The 23,852-nt window shown below is 41.2% G+C and overlaps 1 protein-coding gene across 1 annotated transcript in view; it reads left to right on the top strand.

Moving 5' to 3' along the window:
• The first annotated feature begins 1,734 nt into the window (after window positions 1–1,734).
• LOC128781606 (neuronal acetylcholine receptor subunit alpha-7-like) overlaps window positions 1,735–23,852 on the top strand; it is a 56,989-nt gene continuing 34,871 nt past the window's right edge. Inside the window, exons 1-2 of the mRNA XM_053931287.1 lie at window positions 1,735–1,813; window positions 17,734–17,873. Coding sequence (XP_053787262.1) covers window positions 1,735–1,813; window positions 17,734–17,873 — 219 coding nt within the window. The remainder of the gene's footprint in view (window positions 1,814–17,733; window positions 17,874–23,852) is intronic.

Raw genomic sequence — 23,852 nt, 5'->3', positions numbered from 1 at the left:
GTGGGGAGGTCCAACATCAAATGGGCCTGGAGGTCTGCGGTGCAGCTGGAGAGTGGGAGGGCAGCCCCTCTACAGTCCCTGGCCCTGATGCCACCCAAGGGGGTCTCCCAGGCCAGTCTTCATGCGGTCCTAGCAGCAAGTTCCATTCTGTCCCCATTCCTACCCATGGGGAGCAAGAAGGGGCCTGGGAGAACCCAGAGGAGGCTGTGCCTGGGTGTGTTCCACTTACAGCTGGTCAATGAAAGCTCACGTGGGGCACCCCAGCAAGCCTGCAAAGGGAGAGCCAGCAGCTCTGAGGACCCTTCCCAGACCTCCAGGAAGACAGCCCACCATCCAGTGACAGGATGAGTGGGCATTAGGATACAGCTAAAACAGTCCAGGCTGCAGCTGAGGTATACACCAGCCCCTTGTGGTCTCAGCCTTCCAAATCTATTTAACATTTATTAAAAGAAAATGAGAGCATGAAAACTGCAGAAGACGTTTGAGTGTTACTAACTAATGCTGGTGGTGTTGCTCTCCCCACTTGTACTGTTTTCCTCCCCTTTCCTGGTTCTTTGACCACTGATTTCTCACGTGTTTCCTGAGCATTATAAGTTTGCATTTCTGCAATTGATCCCAGAACAGATGTTTCCAGCCAGGGGGTCTCCACGGTCAGCCCGTGTCCCACCACTAAATCTCACAAGCCCTCCTCCTCAGTGCACCCTGTGTCCCAAATCCCGGGGGCTCCTACCAGCTTGCACTGCCCTCTGCAGCCTCACTACGGCAGCGCGCCCAAATTCCTCCTCCTGCCCTGAGTCACGACTTCCTGCTGCTCTCTGCGTCCGTCCAGGGTTGTACCCTGTCAAGGCAGGAGCCCCAAAATTCAACAACGCTAAGTGCGAAGTCCTGTCCCTGCTTGCAGTGAAAGAGAAGTGGATGAGTGGCAAATGAGAAAAGAAAGGCCCAAATGATTAATATAATTTATTCAAGACTTTGCCTCACCTTGCCTTTCTTTTGTTGGTGAATAAAATTGTGGAGAGGAAAGGGAGCCAAGGTGTGTGTGAAATCCCACAGTGGACAGCTGAAGAGGGCACTCGGAGCAGCTCCCTACATTTGGTGGAAGTGTTTACACGAAGGGGTGCACCAAAAACGGACAGGAGATTGGCTATTTTCATCTCTTCAAACTTTTGCACTATTGAATCTCCCATGCCATCTCTGCTGGGAGAAAAGGCAGGTGTATGTGACAGGAGCTTGCTGCAAGTTGCCCTGGGAGCTGGGAGAGAGCAGAGGGGGACACGCACTAATTCATTTCACCGGGAAACAGCTCTAGAGGCACTCGAGTGCAAGCAGTGGAAACACTGCAGCCGTGCTGTCTCGAGTTAGGTACAATATGTGGAGATGTGGAAAGTGTCTCCGAGGCAGCACACTCCCCCTTCTTGTAGTACACAGACAGCTGTGTACGAGAATCACTTGTATTTGCTCCTGACCAGGGAAAGGCTGAGTGTGTTGAGCAGTGTGAGTCCAAAGGAATGTAACCTGTTCCTTTGTGTTTGGATTTACTGACCAAGAACTGAGCTGACTTGGCTCCTGGGGACTAGAGAAGCACATGAGCAAATGCACTTTTTTCCCCTGGTGGGAAGCTGGTTAGATGCCTTATTACCGTAATTGCCAAATCCATCAGTCATTGCCAGCTGTCTTCAAGACTTCATCCTCTTTCACCCTCTGCTCAGGAAGGAGAGCCAGCTTATTTTGAAAATGCTGACAGAAAAGTGCTTGGCATTTGTTTATTCTGCACTGTATCTCTGGTCATCCTTGTTCTTCTCACTCTTTAAAGGTAAGCTTATCTGTATTTTTGTTGTGGTTTGGAACTTTTGTTGCTGTTGTTTTGATTTTTTTTTTTTTAATCTTCTAAGTACTAGTTACATCCAACCCCAACTTTTATTTTCAGGAAGTCTTGTATCTGCTTGTATTTTGAAATTCATTAGAATCCCATGCTGGTTTAACTGACTTTTGTAATCAGTTTGGATAAGTTTGTGGATCTTACAGTGCTAGGCATATTTTTTTTAAGAAGGAAGAAGCGTGTGTGTTTGTTTTTTTGGTTGTTTTTTTTTTTTTTTAATAAAGGTGAGTAATTTTAACTTCCATAAATTAACTGAAATTGTTGTGTTTCAAAAGAAATATGCTCTTGCTTTCCTTAAAAATGTAACCTTCCCATGGTTTTTTGACAACAGGAGATTATAACTCCAGGCTGGGCAGAATGATTTGAGAACCCTGTAGGTGTGTGAGTGCAATTGAATTCTACAGAGCAATACAAGCAGAAGAAAATTCATAGCTGTTTATTTGCTGTGCATCATGTGGAAAGATTAAATCTGTATAAATACATACATTTACTAATCCTGGTTTGTTTTTATTAAACATACTCTAAGTATGCTTAATAAAAAAACAGTTAAGACAGAGATGGATATATATATCTGGAAATATCTAATAAGAAGAATAATGGGCTTCTGTAGTCTAAGGTGTCAGCTCTGACTAAGCTATCTTCAGAAGTTTCAGCATGGTGCTAACAAAAATAGGAGCTGTATGATTATTTCAAAACATTCAGGATAGCAAGGCTGACAATAAAGTGTTTTTAAGTAAGAATGTTGAAATAGCCACAGTCATGAAAGATATTCAGTATTCTAGACAAAATGTTTTTTTATGGCTCCTTTTCAGCTGAAACATAAATGCCTGCAGCAATCAAAAATTCTAAAACTGAGTATTCTAGGTGTGAATGTCTTGTTTCTCACAATTTATATCTAAAGCAGGATTGTCTTTTTAAAGCAGAGAAAGTTGTCCACCTATTTCAGAAGTGCAAGGGCACTGTAAACTTGCATAAATGTGATGTTGCACTGGATAATTCATGCTACATAGATAATTCCTCATTAATTCATCTGAAGCTGTAAAACATCTGGGCATTTCATTATTACAGAATCATATTTCATCTGCCTAATGTAGTAATGGTACTGCAGAAAAATATTTCCCCAGCTTACTAAATTAAGAACCTTGCTATCTTCAAGACACTTCTGTGCTACTGTAGGAGCTGAACTAACAGGCGGGTTATAGCATCTAGTTATGAGATAAGTAATTTTTTGGACATTCCCATTTTGAGAAGTTGTGTAAATCCTGCCTTTTAAATGTCATGTCATAAAGTCATGTAAATCCTGCCTTTTAAATAATAAGTAATCACTAATTCATCGGGGGATGCCTAGTTTCTCTCAGCAGCACATGAAGAGAAACTGCTTTTATAAATAATTAAGAGAATTTTTTGTTAGGTCATTTTACCAACAGCTTACAAGTATGCACTTCTACAGAAAAATGCTAAAGCAGAATAAAATTAATCTCTGATAAAGTTGGTCTGTAACTGACTTCTGCTTTACAGATTTTTTTAACTTAAAAGAAAAAAGGGAAAAAAAACCCAGAAAGACCTGGGAACTGAGCAGCTGGGGCAGAAGAGAAATAAGTCAAGATGATATTAGCATGTTATCAGTAGCAGAGTTTTTTAACAGTAAATCCAGATGAACTCCCCTCTGGGTTCCTTAGTTCGCTCACATGGAAATCATGGCAAATTCAAATCATAGCTAACATCACTCTGACATAGCACTGAGTTGTTTCAACGTTGTTCATAGCAATTTATCAAGTACTGGGAACTCCAGTGGGGCTATTTGACAGGAAAGTTGTCACAAGAACTAGATAAAACCCAAACACAAACAACACATGAAGAACCCAATTTTTTCCCCAGTTCTTTCCTTAACTGTCTGCTTCAACTTGACTTTACTCGCAATAATGCTAGGAGCCCCAGTAGTCATGTCATTTAAGCTAGGTCATTGCAGCCCTCCTTCTCGAAGGGCTGATGATCCTTTTTTTGAGACATGAGTCTAAGGAAAAATCAGGAAACTGGTTTTCAACCTTCCTATATCCCAGGTGAATACTCTCAGGGTCAGATATCCCTTCCAGGCCAGGGGCAATCCTTGAGGAGCATCCAGGATGTAGAAGGACCCAGTGAGTCTCAGCAGCTACCTAACAACCTTGGATGGAGGGACTTGAAAAACCTGGTCCAGGGATTGATTGGAAAGGAGAGATCAGACCCATTCCTGCTCCTTTTTTTTGAGTGTGGTGCAGTGTGAGAGATAGGATGCAGACAACTTTACAAAGACATTCTGAGAAACATGTCACAGTGACCACAAAAACACATAGCCTCTCTGAGGAGTTACCTTCAGCTCAGGGCACAGGTACCTACAGGGTTTGAACAGCCAGGGAAGTTAAACATGCACTTGGCTAGTCTGCAGTCAAATCATGTATTCTTATTACTGTGCCTTTATATCCTTTTTTATTTCTTGAGTGAGACCATTACAATGCCCACATGTCACACAGAGCAGAGTCAGGCCTCTTGGTTTCTTTGCTCTATACAGACTGCCATCAGGGTCATATCTGGCCAAGTAGCTTTGAAAAGCCCAACAAAGGCAAAGGCAAGCTGAGGACAACAACCTTTCTCTGCAGTCTGGTGGGAATATAAGTGCTCAGTTGTATGGGACAAATCCTATGGCAGGGGATGCCACAAGTGAGCTAACCAACTCAAAGATGTAAATGATGAAGTAATTCAGCCTGACTTGGTGTACCGCACTGGTGCAAAGCAGCTTTTCTTTGGCTGACTCACAATAGAGATTTGAATTGCAGTGCTACACCCAATTTCATGCTTTTTCACACCTTTGCTTATTTCAGTGGGGTCTAAGTGATCACATCACAACAGAACTGATGATCTCTTGGAGCAAATCCTCACAAATTTCTTGGTTCACTTCCATGCAAGCAGGTGCTGTTTCTGCAACAGCAGAAGCATTGGCAAGATAGCCTCAGAAGGCGAGATTCCACTGCCAAGCTACAATTTCTCTAATGTGAGCTAATTAGACTGAGGTGACATGAGTTTAGAGATCTATGTAGTAGGAAGAACAAATAATGCTACTTAAATACCTATATATGGAGTCTAAATTTCAGGCCTCAGCTGTTTAGGCCTGATAGAACTGCAATGATGTGTTTTAATCAAACTTATTTACTCCAAAGAGACACAGTTGAACAGATAAAAGGATTCCTGTGCCTTAAGAGAATACAGTGTAATATCATTGATAATTTAGGTGGTTGGTGAAGTAGCTGTATTTTTACATCTCATAACTGTTATCAGAGTAGAACCAGGTGTGAAAGTTAAGTAATTTAGAATCTTTCATACTCTTAATTAGAGGTCTGAAGGTTGTATTCACCTCAGTTCTCCACATTCTCTATGTTGATGCAGTTCATATCATCATACAGTTTCAAAGATAACAATGCAGCTGATACACATTTAAAATAGAAAAGATATGAGCTAGGCCTTAGCTTGTACTGGTAGCTCTTTTCTTCCATATTCATGGCATAAAAAGATGCCACACATGCAACTTGCAGACATGGGAAATTGTTGTCAGATCCCGGCCATTACTTTAATATCTAATAGCACAGACAGCAGGACTGATCGCTCTGAATGCTGAGAGCGTGCTAAGGCATCACATATGCATGGAGCCAAGGGTATAAATGTACTTGTCCATGGCATCTGTACATATGCTCTGTGATCAGGAGCACTAATGCCCTTCATATGTGTCAGTACATTTAAGACAGGCAGGCAGGGTCCTAAGCAAACCCCTATTTCCTCTGCATTACTGTCTGCTACAGTAACTTGCTGTCCATGCTTGCTTCTTGAGGTTGACTTTATAGTTCAATGAACCAGACCTTGTGTTCAGTCAGTAATCTTCTATGTGCATTCACTGGCACAGCTCTAAGGCTTATCTGTATTATCATAGGCACAGCTACGACAGTGGAGCTGACCCAAGCTTCTGAGAAGTTGCCAGGCTCCAGGAAAGATGGAGGTATTTCTATGTGCATTTGTTGATAGTGATCTGAGCTAAATCTTGTGTTAATTCTTCTCAAATATCACTGGAAAAAGTGGGCAGGTCCAGAAAAAGCAACTGAGTCATGACATCACCAGTGCCTATTGTTACATGTACCTATTGGTATAGCAGTCCTGCATGTAGGGAGCGGTCCAGAACCAGATACAAGCATGAGAAAGTAGCAGCCATCTGATCTTTGGGATAATGCCAGATGGCACCTTGGGTCCCTTCAGCCTTGCTTCAGCTCATAGAGTTTTCTGATGGTCTCAGAGCAGAAGTTCTCATTCCAGGCAGAGGATTCATCTCTTAAAGGCAGCTTCAGAACTCTTTTTTCTCTCTGTTTTATTTTCCTAAGGCATGTGGAAAAGAACATGAGTTAGTGATGGTGGTAGCATATATAATTTCATTTGTATGTGACAAGCAAGGAGGGAGATATAGTCTTTTCAGCTCTAGAGTGTGATTAAAGTAGATGAAAACCCTTTGCATCAGTCCTGACATGGTTGTTAGAAGATGTCTACTGCCTAGAGATCCTACATGAACTAATTAAGAAAGAGATCAAATCTGACTGAGACAGGTAGGGCTAGCACTGGCAATCAGTATCAACCCAGGAAATGAGAAAGGCAGGAGTTTATTGCTGTTTTAAAACACAGTCCTGAGAAAATATGGCTTGAAGAAAGATTTTTGGTTATTAAATACTTTCTGCATTGAGCAAAACAGCTGATGAAAAGGCTGAAACCAGAATCAGATGGAGTGTTTGGAAGTAAGAATCTCCCCACCCAGGGTTTGCAATTAAGTCAGTAAATTGCAATGGAAATGGAACCTGTAGTCAACATGAGTACTTATGCACATAAACAGTGTGGTGCAGGTGTCTCCGTCTTGCCTTGCTATCAATTGGCTTTGCTCAATTAGAAAACCTGTGGTTAATGGAGTGCTGAAACAAATTCCTGCAAACCTTATCACCATTCAGAAATGGGTATTTTCAACACTTTTGCATTCCGTAGGGTTGAAGAGAAAACCACAGTCCTCATTTCCATTCTTAATGCAACATAGATTTGGGCAGAAAAATTACTTAGAAGAAACAGGCAGGCTTGAGGAGGTCTTGTTTCTTATTGAGAACTCAAAGAGGCTGAAGTCAGTTGGCAGACTGGACTATGACTGTTCACTGTGTTCCCTGAAGCTGATCTGTGGTTATGTGGAAAAACATCACTGGTCACTTAGATCTTCACCATACCAAGGAAGAAAATTAAGTTGTAAATTGGAAAAGTTGTGTCTGTGGCAGCTGAGGTGAGAGAGGGTCTGATCTATACAGGTTCATATAGTGGTAGAATAATTTGGCTGGAAGGGACCTCCAGAGGTTGTCCAGTCCAACCCTTCTTCTCTATTGGGTTGCTGTCTGAGGAGTCAAACTACAAACATCTTCAAGGACAGTGGTGTTCCTTATGCATAGTACCCTTGAGAAAAAAAAGGCTCTCTTAGTACTGTGGGAATGCTCCACCATGGACCTTGATCTTAATGGTCCTGTCCCTGTGCACCTCCCAGGAGAGCCTGGCTTCTTCATGATGGAGCCCTTCCTCATGAAAACTGAAGGCAGCCAAAAGAACTCACCCTTGTTTTTTCATCTCGAAGCGGATCAAATGCATATCTCTTTAATCTATCTGCTGTGTTACAGCAGCCTGTTGTCTGTGGCCTCCACTGCGCTCACTCCAAGGGATCAGTGCTGCCTATGGAGGCTTCATGACACAGAGCTAACTGTGTGTCATGCAGTGGGTGTCTCATTAAGCGCAGGCTGGCTGTAGAGGATGATGCTGCTTAATGTTCTCATTACATCTGAGTCAGTGCATTTGAGAAAAACCAAAAGTAGGAAGTCATATAATCATGCAGATAATATTTTACATAATTCTTAGCCATCTTGTGGGTTTTTTTGAAGATCCTGCAGAAGTAATAAAGCAATTGATGGAGTGCTTTTCCGTTAATATTTTGTCATTTTAGAAAGGTAGTCAGCAAACTGAAATCCAGCTTGAGCAATTGTAACAATGGGAAGAAGAGATCAAAACTTAAATAAAAAGCTGCTAGATAGTTTGCAGTTCCCACTGTTTCAAGTGGCAAATGGACAGCAACTTTGAATTAAACCTATTCATGTTCAGGTTTCACACACAATCCATAAATGGCAACTGGGCAGCTCCAGAAGCTCCAAGCAAAAGCTTTGCCTTTCTATTATAACCAGTTATCCTGTAGCATACTCTCTGCAGTAGCATTTTGTTCAAGGTCTAAGACTTCTATTGTAATTTCCAAAGATATTAGGGTCACCCATTATAATTTAAATTTATTGGATTGGTATCTCAGTTCAAGCACTTCAGCACTCCTGGCGCCATCAGATCTACTTATGTGTTGCCGGATGATATGAAAGAGGGGGCAGCAGGGTAAAGAGAAGGTAGATCTAAGGGAAACCAGTCTGTGGGTAAGGAGAAGAGACATTCTTCTCCAGAGAAGGTCTCTGTCAAGTGGGCAAATTACTTCACCTTTGGGTCAAAATGCTCTAGCAGTCTCAGGAAGTCTTTTCTGATGAATAAAAGAGGTCAGGCCAGACAGCACAGGATCACTTTCTGACTTTCAGGCTTGTTCTGGTCTTGCTCAGAGACTGAGTATCCCACATCTGCAGCATTGCTACTGTATTACAGGATGACATTCATGCTCCCTCTGGATGCACAGGGCACCAGTTTTATTTTAATTTTGTTTTGTCTGCACCAACATAATTCAGGAGCAGTAGACTGAAGTTACCAAAGCTTAAAAGCAACAGAGTAAAGACAGGACAAAATCACACTCCCCAGATCATCATTCTCTAGAAGTACTTCAATTTCACTGTGATTTATTTCTGCTCTTAGTCAGGATGAGTGACTTAGCCAATGCAGGTTTGGCTGGCAGGGTGCAGCAGGGAGAGACCAATATTTCATATAACCACTAACAAAACCAGGATATAAGCCATGTACCCAAGGAAAAGACAATAGCATCTAGTGTTCTGAAAACAGATCAAGGCTAACCAACACTCAGCTGTCACTGAGATCTTGAATCCTTTAAAGTCTGGAAAAAAAAATCAAACAACAAAATAGATGTAAGGTTTTAAGCCACTTGGTAAGCATATAAGCAAATCTGGACTGAGTCAGCCAAAGCATAGTACATACAGTTTCAAGTGTCTTAGGTCAGACCTCCACAAACCATGCTTGATTGGTCACAAGTCTAGTTTGCTCAGAGCCAGTCATTTACTTCATTGAGACAGTATTAGAAGCAGCTTTTCTGTTTAATATGAAATAAATTCAGACTCCTTGCTAAGAATTTTCACGCCATTATTTACAGTTCCATTTGTCTTTGAAGACCTCAACCACCAAAGCCTCAGACTTCTTCCCCTTAGAAAAAATCCCTTGATAGCAGCCACTTCTGCTGCCAGGACCTCCAAACTGTCACCACCTGATTGGCAGCACAATATCTCACATAGACAGGCAGCAAGTTTGACCTGACTTAGTGAAAGCTCATTGGTGCTGCCTAAAACAGGGCTGAGTCTTATCTACAGGTGTGTTATGAAAGTTCTGCTCCCCAAGTGTGAAACTGTTTGAGATTTAGGAAACATTTAGAAAATCTATCTCCATGTTTCCCAGTTCACATACTAAGCACTGAACAAATTAGGAGTCATTCAAGGTGCAGTCAAAATTGTCATCAGACTAACCCCCATCCCTTTCAGAGGGCTCTTCCACTATGTTTCTCATTATCCATCATTTGACTTCTGGTATTTTAAAGACAAACTTGGAACTTTCTTTGCATTCTCAGATCCGTGTTCAGTAAGGATATTTGTGTCTTGTCTGTGCCTTGCAGCAAGTGGAGCTCTCACTTTGTTCATGGGCAACAACTGCGACTTGAGTGATGAGGGAAAAAGGCAGGAGAAGCCATTTCTAGCCTTGCCTATTGCATCCTCAATGCCTTTGCTGCTTAGCTTTGCTGTGCAAGTACAGGTGGCAGGCTGGCAAGGCAAAAGTCATAGTTTGGGAAACTAGCTGTTTCTGGGATCATAACCAGCTGATGAGCACTGCAGAAGGAAAAATTGAGAGAAGCACTGTAACATCTCTGAGCACACTGGGCAGTTCCTTTTCACAGTATTATTGTCTGTATCATTTCCACTCCAGCCTGTCCTCTGCATTGCCCAGAGGAGTTAAACCATATTACCCCTACTTCACCAACAACACACTGAGGCAATGGTTTAGAGCAAGATCTCTCCCTCATGTTTGAACCATAAAAAAGGGAACAAGCTATTTTTCCTATTAAAGACATGCCTGTGACTAAGGAATAGCTCTTGGAATCTTTGCTCTCTTCACATCTTGGGACAAAATCATTACGTTTCTCTTCCTGGGAAGTTAGTATATCTCAGTGTATAAACTGGGGGAAACTGACCAGAAGAGGCTGATTGCTGCTCAGGGGTGGGCTGGGCACAGATCAGTGAGTGGCAAGCAATTGTGTTGTGCATAATTTCTCAAATTTGGGTTTTATTTCTGTCTCTCTTTTTGTTGTCTCCCTTTTCATTATTATTATTACTATGTTTCATTACATTTTATTATTAATCTGTTTCATTAATGGTATTGTAATTTTTTTCTAATTATTCTCTCCATCCCCTTGGGGGAGGGGAGATTGTAAGCAACTGACTGCATGGTACTCAGTTGCAGTGTGAGGTTAAACCATGTCATCATTGAAGGCTCCACCACTGCTATTATCTGCACTTGGTTTAGGAAAAAGAACTCCTCTTACCTATTGTTTTTCTCAGCCTAATCAGACTTGCCTGTCTGTTTCCACGGAAATCATTATTACACCTGTCAGTTCACTTATGACTTCCCCAGATCTGAGCTCTCCACATGTGCCTGGCATGGTGTAGAGTGGGCTTTTGATGGGGAGGTGCAGACTGACTTGACGCTTTTCAGAGCCATCTATTAATGCTGTCCATTATGCCATGGCTGCTGCATTTGATGGCACTTAGAGGGTGAAGCTCATAGTGCTTTCCCAAGAAGGGCTTTCCCTGGGTTAACTGCTTTGGGTGCTGAAATACATAGAGATGAAGGGATGTGACAAGATGCTCTACAAGCCAGTGGAAGCAGGGAGTGCAGAAGGCCAGTACAGTGAACTGATGACCGTAGCACTGGTATCTTGCTTTTATCTTATGGTTTTGTTTCTTTCCTTTGGCTTCCATTACTACTCCTCTCCACAAATCCCAGGAGGGCTGGCAAGACTTGCTTCCAGACAGCCATAGCACTCTGTAATGTGTAGCATGTCTTCATCACTGCTCCAGATTCCTCCTCCTCTGCTCCTTGTGCATCTAGTATTGTAGCAATGACACTTTTATTGCATATAGCTAATGTAAACTATCATTACACCAAAAGTACATTTTTTGCCTTTACTGGCTGTAGCTAGTTAGGTTTCTGACCTGGAGTAATGAGGCAGTTTAGATAATGATGATAACTATAATTGAGAGGTATCCCACTGTTAATACACTGTTAAACCTCTCTCTACCTTACACACATTACTCAACCTTTAAAACACCTGCAACCAAGTCAGTAGGACCAAAACTATAAGCTCATTCTTTCATTATATAGTTTTAGCATGTTGTCACGGGCCTAGAGTCTTTAAGAAGAAACTTTTCCTTGCATACCTTTTTGATACCTATCACTGCTGGGGAGTCTTTATCTGCTGTGAAAGAACAGAAATTACCAGTGTCAGGAATATTAGGCCCTTCTTGCTTAGGAAATCAAGTAATTTCTCACATTCATCTGGATATCTGATGAATTTTGTGTGTAAGATGCAGAAACAATCTGCATAGCAAGAGACAAAGATTAGAATCAAAGATTACCCAGAAGGGAAGTAGATTAAAATGAGCTTTTAAATAAGAGAAATATTAAAATACACGGCACATAAAAACACACACACACACAGACACACACAGGGTAGAGGTAGCTGATGTGATTCCATTGTTTGTTATGTGAATCCGCTTCCCTGAAGGCATGATGGCATACATTTCAAATCAAAGGGCATAGAAAGAAATGGTGCATTTGCAGCCACAGATAAAAGTAACAATGCTGCACGTAAGAACAAAAGCAGATGGGACACATCTGTGTCTCTGGGGATTAAGTGACATGTGGCAGTGACATGCTTTACATTCTCAAAAATCTGCAAAATATTCAAAATAAGTTGTTTTCTTTATAGCTACCAAATAATTAGAACATGCCTCATTTTGTAAATGTTCTTGCCATTGCAGTTCTTTATGCAAATGAAATTGTCTGTGAAACAACCTGCTTTTTTCCTGATACTTCTCATGTTGCTTCCCCATAATTCATTATTGCATTGTAGAATGTGTGTGTGTGTGTATGTTTCCTGTGATAATTCTGTTTGGATTCTGACAGCAATAGCTAAAAATCACTGCAAGAGTACAGTGATAAACTAAAATGAAAATAAATAATAGAAGAGGAGCTGTGGCAGGAAGGTTTTAGGAAAATAGTTTAAAGTTCTAGGTTTTAACTGTAATAACCAGTTTTTAATGGATTTTTCCTCTGTAAATATTCCAGCTATAAGAAAATTAAATACAATCATTACAGAACTAAACTTAACAGTACTTGACAGTATAATGGCACTGTTGTGTTTGTTTTTTATAAATGCCAGAACTTATCTCATTTTCTTTTATGAAACAAATAACGAACAAAACAAATAATAAATAAATAAACCAAAACAAAAGATACATGTCAAAGTAACAGTGCAGAGAGAAAAAAGTGACATAGATGTGGTGAAATACCTGCAGAAGGTACAAGGGGAGTGAAAAAATGTCACAACCTCAGTATCACTCCATTTTGAGACTTTTCATGAGGTATTGGGGGCAAAATATATAAAAGCAACAATGTGACAGATCAGAAACATGCTGTTGATTGTAACTTACCATGTTCTTCAAAAAGATTATAAATGGAAGTGATTCTAGGAACTGTCTTTGAAAACAGAAGAAGAAAACAAAGAGACATTTTGTAATTCAGAGGCATGTTAGCATGCATATATGTTAATATAAAGTGATATGGAAAGAATAGGATATTTTGTCCGAAAGCCATCACGTTAAGTACCAATAATCTTGTATGAATAACGTCATAACTTGTGTATTCAGACTCAGGTGTCTGCCTAAAGAAATGAGCAACAGCTAGAAAACAGCTAGAAGCTCCCCCTCTCAAAAAGCTGAGAGATTATGAAAACAAAACCAGGGAACACTATGAAACAGAGATAGAATGGTTGATAATACAGGTATCATTGCTGAACTAGTGGAAACCCATGTTCTGCTACCTATCATCTTGTCAATATTTCATTATTTATTCTTTACTGTGCACAACCAGCCAGAATGTGTCTCACACCAGGGTTCTCAGTTAAGAAGCTAACTACTTTGTGAACAAACCTGGGGAACTGGAAGGACTGGACTCTTGCCTTATAGCTAGGGGACCTTGGCAAGCAAAGCAGAGCAGGAAAATCAGCCAGCCAAGACCAGACATGGTAGCACAGCTTCTGGAAAGAAGAGAGCATCTATCCTTCCTGGGGATGCCATATGGATAGTCTGGCCAGACCTAGCTGCAGGTTCCCTTGCTGTGCAATTCTCAGCAATTACATCCTGGAAAGAAACATGAAATACAATGATAGCATCTATTCTCAAAAGATTAGTAGCAATTTATAGTTTATATAAATCATTCAATCAAGACTTCTGCAAGAAGTCTTCTTGCAGACTTCTTTGCACATGCAGAAGCTTGGAAGGAATTCAGAGAGGTGTTTAAAAGTTTAACATAGTGCATGAGTAGCTGCTTTCCATAGAGCTCTTCACAGCCAATCCGAGGATTGGTTGCCTTGTGCTTCCCAGTTGTCTGCAAATTTCAGGAGCAGTTTAGGGAACACTTCAGATTATTAAAGAGTAAATCTTGAGGAACAATCCAGCCCTTGATCTGGTAATTCCATGTTTCCTTTCTACTGATAAGCCCCAGCACTGGATCCAGCATTCCAGGTATGTATCACCAGTGCTGAGTAGAGAGGAAGAATCACTTCTCTTGATCTGCTTGTGTGGTTCTTCCTGTTGCAACTCAGGATGCTGGTGACCTTTGCTACAAGGGTGCATTGCTGGCTTATAGTCAGCTTGGTACTATAAGGTTCCTCAGGGCTTTTCTGCTATCCTGCTCACTAGCCAGTGAGCCCCCAGCTTGTTCTGGTACCTGAGGTTACTCCTCAGGTGCAGGACACTTTATACTTTATTACATTGAACTTAATGGGGTTCCCAGTTTTTTTAAGGTCCTTCTGAGTAGCAGAAAACCTTGTGCTGTATCAGCCACTCCTCCCAGTTTTGCACCATCTGAAAAATAATCCCAGCTTGCTAAGGGTGCACTCTGTCCCATCATTCATAACAGGATTAAATATCATTGTTCCCAGTATCTATCCCTGGAGTACTCTACCACTGGCTGGCCTTCAGCTGAACCTTTTGCTGCTGACTACAACCCTCTGAGCCTGACAGTTCAGCCACTTTTCTGTCCACTGTTCACTTATCTAGTCTGCAAGGCATAGACAAATGTGTGTGAGAATTTTTCAGAGATGGTGTCAAGTCTTGCTAAACTTGAGGTAAACATTCTACACTGCTCTTCCCTCAAATTTTAATGATTCTGTATGTTTTCCTACTGCTTCAAAGATATTTTGGAGACAAGAGAAACACTATCAGAGGCAGTGGGTTATCAGAACTCTCAGATCGTTTCCTTAGAAAACATGCCCTTTGCCAGTTGCTTTTACTTACCAGTAACATAGGCAAGCAAGTCTGGCACTGGTTTTGGGAGACTGACTTGGCAGCCTTAAATATTGACACCCATCATCTAGCCTAGTTTAAAAGATGAACCAGTGTCAGTGCTTTTGGTTAAACTTGCTGTTACTGAGGGGTAGTCAGTGGTAAAGCTTATTGTACCACTAGTCCTGAGAGATTCAGGCTTCCCCATCACCAGCAGTCCATTTAGCACACAGAGTTGTAGTGTCAAAATGCATTAGCACAAACATTATAGGAGAAAAAAGCAGAAATCTCTCTGGAGTATGAAACATTAAATATTTGAAAATTATAATTTAAGGAAAAAGTCTGTGAACATATAAGTCAGACTAGACTTCGACCTCAGTTCCCTTCTCCAAAGCAGCTGTAGCAGAGAGATGGCAGTGTGATTAGGCTTGCCAGCTCTTTGTGGTACCAGCAGCTGCTGTGGCAGTTTGCCAGGGCTCCATCGCTTCTAAATATATGTCATTTTGTAAGCAAAAACCATGCAGCACACAAATACGTGGTTGCCAATGCCAACTCGGCAGACTAGGAATAGATCAGCTACGACTATGTTAACAGTTTTGAATACAAGAGATTGCAAAGTATCAGGATCACGTTACAGAGAGGAGAGCTGAAGAAAGGGTGGAAAACTAGGTGCAGTTCTCGGCTACTTCACCTCACAAAGTTTAACAGGGAAAGAGGTGTGACTTCAGCATGGATGAAGCACACAGTGTAAAAACAGCTTTCCAAAGCCTAGAGCAAAGGCTTGTGCTTAGATTTTTGCAAGTCAGACCTCCCTTGGGGGGCTGCTTCAATGTATCCCGACAAGGGAGGTAGCAGGGCAGCCTAGCAGCCCGGTTTGGTCCAGAGACTGGTGAAGGGTGCTTTTCCCTTTGTAAAAGCTGAGGCAGCTAGTAAAAGAAAGGTTGAAGGCAAGTGTTATGTAAGTACTCAAGATGTGAGCAATAGTTCAGGAAGTAATTTCTTCCCTAAAGCACAGGAGCGTGGGTGGGTAGGTGAGTGAAAGGACAGCAAATTTTCTCCAAACTCAGAGCCTCTTTCCATAGGACAACATGTGGTGATTTTCACGGGTTTCCTTCACACACAAGACTTTTATGATGGAGTCTAGTCCTGCTGAGGCACTGGAAGGTACTAAGGCCATAACAGAGAACTTAAATCTCTGCTTAAGTAAGCAGGGAAGATTACTTAAGATGCTGAAGGAGGGATACTGTGGTCAGAGCTCATCTTTGCCATTGGTGAAAACACAGCAGCCAATACTGAGGTGTCAGCAAGGGCTATTGGAGGCTGCTTACAGCATTTGCTCCTCTGGGTGCCTGTGATCATGTTGACTATTATGCAAGAGGAGAAAGGGCCCATGAAATTGATGTGAAATTGGTATAATTTACTAAACTGAAACAAAATACTCTTCTTTCTTGTTTACTAGGCACTTCCATGCTAGAAAATCACAAGCTCCCTTGAGTGTCAGCAAAAATGAAAAGAACACAAGTTAAACACACCTATGAAGTGTTTATAAACTGAACTTATTATTAGTTTTAAAAGGCATGGCTGCTTTGTTGTAGGGCAGCTTGTCTCAGGCTTGAAGAGTTTGCTAAGCATTGTAAGAGACTGGGAAGGCAGAACGAGTTGTTATATTTTGAGTGCCCTGTCAAGAAAATATTCATCACAATCTCTCTGAGAGAAATTTTGGTCTCAATGTGCAGAGCTCTGATCAAGAAGTAAAAACCATCATATACAGCGAGTGGGAACTGCAGTGGATAAAAATTGCGTCAGTCCAAAGTAATATGATTTAGAGTGCAGATTCTCTCCCAGGGATTGAATTTATACAGTTCAGAGAATACACACTCATGTTGACAGGACTGGTTGACCTCAGGGAACCTACAGTCCATGACCTTCCCTCTCTTAGGTGCAGCTCTTAAGTAGAGCTCAGGCTGCCACTAGCCACAGCACCAAGACTGACACAGTTTTGGGGAAACTAGTGTTCTGAGCAGTTTATCCCAGCAAACTTCTTGCTTTGCTGAGGGAGGATACCCAAACCTTTACCATCTATAGCTGTCATGGCAAAGAAACCTGGTCATGCAGGTTAGACGGATGCTCTCTGATGACGGAGAGCATGCAGGTCAGACGGATGCTCACCCACCCCAAAGAAGGGAACTAGAGCATCTTGGAAATTAAGCTTAGACTGAAGTTCTGGTTATCTTTAACATGCTCAGCTGTTTGCATGACAGACAGCGTGGAGTCTGTTCCCAGTGCAAACTGAGTTAAGAGTGTACCACCAGAAATTCAATATCCCTATAATAACTGTTAAATACTCTAGCCTTCATACCACCGCCTCAGTAGGTGTAGGTGTTAAAAAAGTGTGCTGCCATTAGATGGAAAAAAGTTAAGGAAAGTAACCCAAAACCTGGAAAGACTGCTGCACAAAACTGATGAGGGTGGGAAGAACAGTTGTTACTGTTTCTTGAGCATAGAAAAAGGCCTGATACATCAGCTCCAAGAAATTAGTACCTTTTATCCATGCTTGGTAAAAACACAATATGGCTATGTAAGACCAGTGCTGGCTCACAGTAGCCAGTGTCTAGGAAATAAGAGCAAGCAAATTAATTAATTCATTTGCTTACCTTCTAGGAAGCTGTCTGGTAGTTTTGGAGCCATTACTCTACTGTCTATCATCAGGAGGGACTCCAAAGAATGGGGACATTCGGCCAGAGCCCCATATTCTGTTCAGTAGTATCTGAATGTTCCTAATGAGTTAGAGTGTTAGTAGTTAATTCTTTTGAGAGTTTCTCATTCACATATGCAGAAAAGCTGTGTCTGTCACATCCATGTGCAGAATTTGGGTGATACCTTTAGGAACTGCTTTCTAATTACAAACCTGGTAAAAGGGAGTTTTCAACAAAACAGACAAGCAATGGTGGCTGTGTGACAATGTGAATGACAGACACCTTCTTTCTTTTCCTCTAGTCTCTCAGCAGGGGGAAAGCCAGAGACGCTTGTACAGAGATCTGCTGCGGAACTATAGTCGTCTGGAACGACCTGTTGTGAATGACTCCCAACCACTCATAGTTGAACTCCAGCTTTCCTTGCTGCAGATAATTGACGTGGTAAGTTACTTGCTGTTCTCTTCTCTGTGGCACCCATTCAGCATAACAAATCTGATCTCTCATCTAGGAAACATATTTTTCCTCTTTATCAGGCTATCAGAGATGAAAGCAGTCTGTCTTTTGCTAAGCATCCTCCCATAATGCTGGAATACATGCTTTGACACTTTAGAGGACTGAATATTGTCCTAAAAGCACAGCCATTTCTGACACAACATGAGCTGCAAGGAGATGAATTATGTATTTTTTTTTCAATTTGTTTTAAACAGAAAAAAAGAATTCAATCAATTAGAAGCTATGTGTTACTTCAAATTATTCATGATACATTCTTCTCAGAGCTGTTTGGGATGCAGTTACTCAAGACCGTGTGCAGCATTCAAAGCTACCATCACTGCACTTACACTTTTTCATTAGATGTTATAATGGCATTGGCCTCTTCTCCCATCATATTTTTACCATGCACTGCAACTGAATGAGTCTGCCCTGAGATGAGCTTAGAAATACATAAAAGTAAAACCTGGATGCACAGCCCTCTAATTGTCTTGACTGCAACATGCTTTTACAGAATTGGAGATTTGACCCACGGAAAGTTTTAACTTAATAATGAAAATCCTTTTTTTCATCATGAAGAGGATTCTGTATGATAAACCATTCTATATATAGACAGGATTTCTTTCCTCTTGTAAGAAAAACAAGCCAGGGGAACAATTTTGACCATCTTCACCCTGTCAGCAGAGCAAACAGATGAACACACTAGTGCTCTTATCTTCATCCTACCTTTTCCACAAACAGTATTTGGAGCTGGTTTGTAATACACTGTCACTGTCATGGAGGGAATGAGGAATAGAGAGAGAGATGTGAAAACATTTGTGCAGCTGCAAAGCAATTTAACAGGAGCTTCAAATATTTAAACTTTTTAAAGCTCTCGCAATCTTTCTGAAAATGTGTAGTACACCAGGTACTCTCCCTGGAGAGGCAAGCAGGACCCTGAAGGTGTAGCCCCCCAACATGCAAGTGGCAGGTCCAGTCAGCTGTGGTATTCCTGGAGGCAGGCAGGAGCCACTCAGATAGGGTATGCATCTTTCTGTTTTGAAATGTTACCAACTGCATTAAACTGGAAGAGAGAAGAGATCTGTACTGTCAACCAAAGGCCTCTACATGAGTGAAAGAGCAAAGATTTCCTGCAGCTAATTTCAATTAAATTTCAGCAAGCAATTCTAGGTTTAGCAGAGGTGTCAGCTCCAAAAATCTTCCTTCAGTCCTTCTTTATCTGTGGCATTTTCTTTCAACCTAATTTGAAAGTTGGTGGTACTAAAGGGCCATAGGGCATAACTGTACATTTTCAAAGTCAGGAGGAGTTACATAAAACAATTTTCAACTGTGTTTCACATTCATATATGAAACCAAACCTTTCAGGAAATTGGTATTTTTTTGAAGTATTTTATCTACATTAGATCAATGTCTATTATAAGAAATGTAGTTCCAGTGTTCCCTTTTGGTTGTCCACAATAGCTATGCTAGATGTTCATACCTTTCAAAAATGAAGCTTTTTTTCCCTACATCTTTTTTCCGTGCATCTTTGTACCCAGTACAGATGCTAGATGCTAATCTGTTTTAATCAGAGCCTGTTCTACAGTTATGGTCTTGCAAACTGCACCCAAAGTGTTTTAAAAAACACACAGCGTTACCTGAAATTTTTATCTTAGATGATGTGAAAAGGTGCCAGTCTCCTCAGTGGAGGATAAAATATCACTTGCAGTTGAATCCCTATACTGAAAATGTCATTGTGGCATCAACATAAACTAACCAACCTGAAAGTCCTGATTCCCTGGGTCCTTAAATCAGGAATCAATGCAGAAATACGCCAGCAACAAGCACTGTACTTGTGAGCCCCTCATCCTCCATTGCTGGCTGGACACATTACAGTATCTGTCTGCTCCAGCTGTTGAAGTAAATATCTGTTTAAAAGGAGGCTCATTATAGCCACAGTGATGTAAAGAGAAGAAGTCAATCTTCTTCAAGAAGAAGTCAAGGAACAGGTAACCTCTATCAGCAGAGACACCATGAGGCAAACCAAGAGGCCATCTCTGTTCAATCAGATGGGAGTGGGGTGAGTAGACTCTACCTCCTCAGCTGCCCTGCCTGTGGAAGACAAAGCAGCTGGTGCACAGCTCTTCACCTTGGGAAGAGGAAAGACTCTTGGCAACGGTGTATGCATTAACAAAGTGAAAAACTGCTCTTTTTGAGGACTTGTGTGTCTGGTGTGGTCCATTGCTGTAAAAGAGCAGGGTGCTAGGCAGGGCCCCAGCATGAGGGTACTTTTTACACAATACTCCCTGGGGAGGAGAAAAGCACTCCATGCTCAGAAAAGTGTCATGTGCCAAGGCATACTACATCATTGCTGGACTCACTCAGATATTTTGCAAGCAGTCACTGCAATGAGCATGAGACAGTAGACCCTATTCTGGTTTCCCTACAGGAGAAAACAACGTGAAGAAGATGAAAACAAATCTGTTTTGTTGGAGCATGGATCTGAGAAGGGGTCTGCCACTGATACTCAAAGAACCTTGTGCCTTACCCATGCCAAGACCTGGCATCACATCTAAAGCACTTCTACCTGGGACAGGTTTCATCACATGCCTCCATAAGTCTGTTTCCTACACAAACTATATTAAAATGTGATGAATCCTAAATTCAGCTTCTGCTGACAGGCTGCTGAAAACAGCATTGGTGACAATCTAGTTGCACACTGCTACATAGAGAGAAAAGACTACTCTGAGACCGCTGTAGTTTTCCAAGCAGTAGTAGAAGTAACTACTTAAAATCTCACCTCCTCTTCTTAAAACCCATCAAAGAAAATGTCAAAGCATGACTCCTTTGGATTATGTTTTTCTGCTTCTTTGTGCATGTATTTAACTACACAGGATATGTATGTTTTTTAGGATTAAAAGCCAGCCATCATACTCAAAGCTGAGAAGAACACATTCTCTACTTGTCATAGTTGTGGTAGACAAATGCAAATGAAGGACTTTGGGGTTCGGACTTTTTCCCAAAATTATATTAATTCATAACTGCAGCCATGACAGGCCCATTACATTTCACAGGAGATCTGTTCATCAAATAGTAGGGCTGTTGAACTCAGTCCTCAGGAGCTCAGACCTTTTTTGCTGGGGAGTTCTCTATGTGAGAGTTGCCAGAACTAGAGGCTGCCTGTCAGTATACTGTGCCAGAAGTTAAAGGTGAGAAAGCAGGAGGAGAGGCTATGCCTGGCCCTGGGGTGCATCCTTTCTGACACAGCCTTCCTACTATTGGGTCTTCACAAAATCTCTGTCAGATCTGAATTCCTTTAGCAGTTGATATCTTTGCTTTTAAATTATTTTGTTTCATAAGCTTTCTAGGGCTGATTCTGCAGGTGTATTGAAAGGCCAGAAAGTTCAAAGTTTATTTTCTAGCTTTAATTCACCTCTTCCTTCTTAAAATGACTTTACTAGGTCATTCCCTCCCACCTTTCATGCCAGCATTCTCACACATACAAAAATCTATGCTGGGTGTTATGTAAGAAACCCAGATCAACAGACAAATTATTCAAGGAAACAAAAATATGCAGTGCACATAAGCACCTATTCATTTGTTATTCCCAATATAGTATCAGTATTTACTAGATTAAACCATAATCCCTATAGTACATCCTGTACAAATCTTTTACAGATAGATATCTTCAACTATGTAAGCTTGACCATTCAACTGACTCTTTCAGCTCTTCTAGATTAAAGTATCTTTTTCTTTTTTCTTTCCTTATAATGCCTTTATATTATTTGTGGGCTTCCTGCATAGCTTTTTTGAGCGATGTTTACTCTGTTTCTCCTTGAAAGACCTACTCTACCAAACCACATATCTTTCTGGAAAGTTTTGTTCACTCTTATCTTGCAAGAGACAATTCGATCAGACCAGAGCAGCAAGGCTGATGCAAAATGGTGCCACTGAGAAGAAAAACAGACTCGACTCCATTATAAAAGCTGAAAATCAATTCATGATCATGATCATTAAAATTCCGGACAGAAAAATTACAGAAAGGATTCTAGACCCAGAGATTCATTAGAGTTAAATCCAAAAATCTCTCTTGGTGACAGAACTCATTTAGTGTGACCAGTTTTCAACTCCAGGAAGAAAAAATAAAATTCCTCTCCATTTGCATGGCAGGATAGTGAAAATCGGAAATTCAAGGCTAATTGAGCCATGAATTATTATTTTGGCTGTCCCCTATGTGCCAGACATTATTAAAATGCCAGTTTCACTAAACCAATTAAACATGCAACATCTGAATTTGTTAGCACAATGAAGTTAAGTGCCATGGGTAGTATGGCTTCCTGACTAATACTACTTGCACATGCTTGCATAAAACATTATGATGGAGTTTTAATTACCTGAACCTTACTGGCATCTTTTTATTTTGTATGACTTCTGCTCTGCTCAGCTCAGAGTGGAGGCAGCTCACTTAGTGAGAAGAAATGCCATGGTTTGTTTTCTTTCATCTTGGTTCCCCAAGTTGTACTTAGTGGCAGTGGCTCTAACAAAAGAAAGTCTGATTTCCTTCTGAGATATTTGGTTGTGGTCATCCAGCTTGGGCATTTCATGATAATTAAACAATTTTCTGTCTGAATGGTGAAAAGACTGTACTCTGCTGTTTGTAGATGTAGGAATTTCAATCTTGAGCTCATATATATTCCTTAATTTTGGATAACTAATCTGCGGCATCAAAGATTTGCAGTAAAACAGTTAAGCCAAAGCTGTTGGGGTAACCTTGAACCTAGTATTTCTTAGTTTCTCTGAGTTCTCTGAGAGTAAGTCCTGAGAGACAGTGAGTTCAGCTCCTGAGTGAAAACCTTTCCCCCCATTTTCTATCCCTAATCACAGGCTTTAAGAGGTCACTTGAGCTTTGGAACATACCTACATTCCCTTATTTTTTGCTGTGCTGTCACACCAGCATGCAAATAAAGAAAGAAAAATCAAAGGGAACCTTGCAGACAGACTAAGTGTGAGTCTTGGATAAGTACTCAGGGTTGACTTTCTCAACAATCTTCTGCTGTTTTCCTTGTGACTTCAAATGCTGAAAAAGACAATTAATAATTAATATCCTAGAATAAAGATTTGTGTCTAATCCTGTCTGTTTGAAGCACCTGCCAACTGCGCACAAAATACATGGAGGGTTATTTCAGGAGGAGGTATCCATCCTGAAGAATATAAAAACCACCTATATGCTATGTGTGGATATTTTGGGATTTTAATGGAGGACTGACAGCTTTTGTATGGTGACATAACACCCTTTCCCCCAGGAACTAAGCATGTATGTCAGTTTATCCAAGCAGTTAGAGAGCAGCACTGTGCTGGAAGCCCATGTGAGGCACTCTGACCTAGCTTCTGTGGTTTCCATGAGAATTATCTTTGAAATGGAGGGACAAAGCTGGTGGCTTCACTTTTCCCAGGATCCCAGAGAACTCTGGGGGCAGGGAGTCCTGCCGTTTGCAGGTCTTTGTGGAGGAACTCTCAAGACCAGTGAGGCTACATTGTGTCACAGTTCACACCAGTCCTAATCTTCAGGGACTAGAGCAAAGCCACAACCTAGAAAAATAAAATTAGTTTCCTAAGTCAAGTACCTACAGCCCCAGGCAGTAGTTGGAAGTCATGTTGCATGTGCAGAGCAAGAACAAGACTGCCTTTTTTCACCACAATGGAAATTGTAAAATTGGAAAATGCTGGGGGGCAAGGAAAGTAAGACACAAATCAAGTAGGCTTGGGACACTCTCAGTCACCAGTTGTGCCAGTGAATGGGAGGGCTGTCTACTCTGAGGCCCTGACTGGCAACAGAAACTGGCATTTCTTTCCTTATTTCTTACTTCTACTCTCATCTTTGGGGAATGCATGAGTTCAGTACTTGCTGCAATGACTTTTGTTTCCAGGCCTTTGCATTTAACATCCATGTCT

This window comes from Vidua chalybeata, chromosome Z (genome assembly GCF_026979565.1).
Source record: "Vidua chalybeata isolate OUT-0048 chromosome Z, bVidCha1 merged haplotype, whole genome shotgun sequence".
In the NCBI taxonomy this organism is placed as follows: domain Eukaryota; kingdom Metazoa; phylum Chordata; class Aves; order Passeriformes; family Viduidae; genus Vidua; species Vidua chalybeata.
The sequence above is the reverse complement of the archived record's forward strand: the minus strand, read 5'-3'. Positions and strand labels throughout refer to the sequence as shown.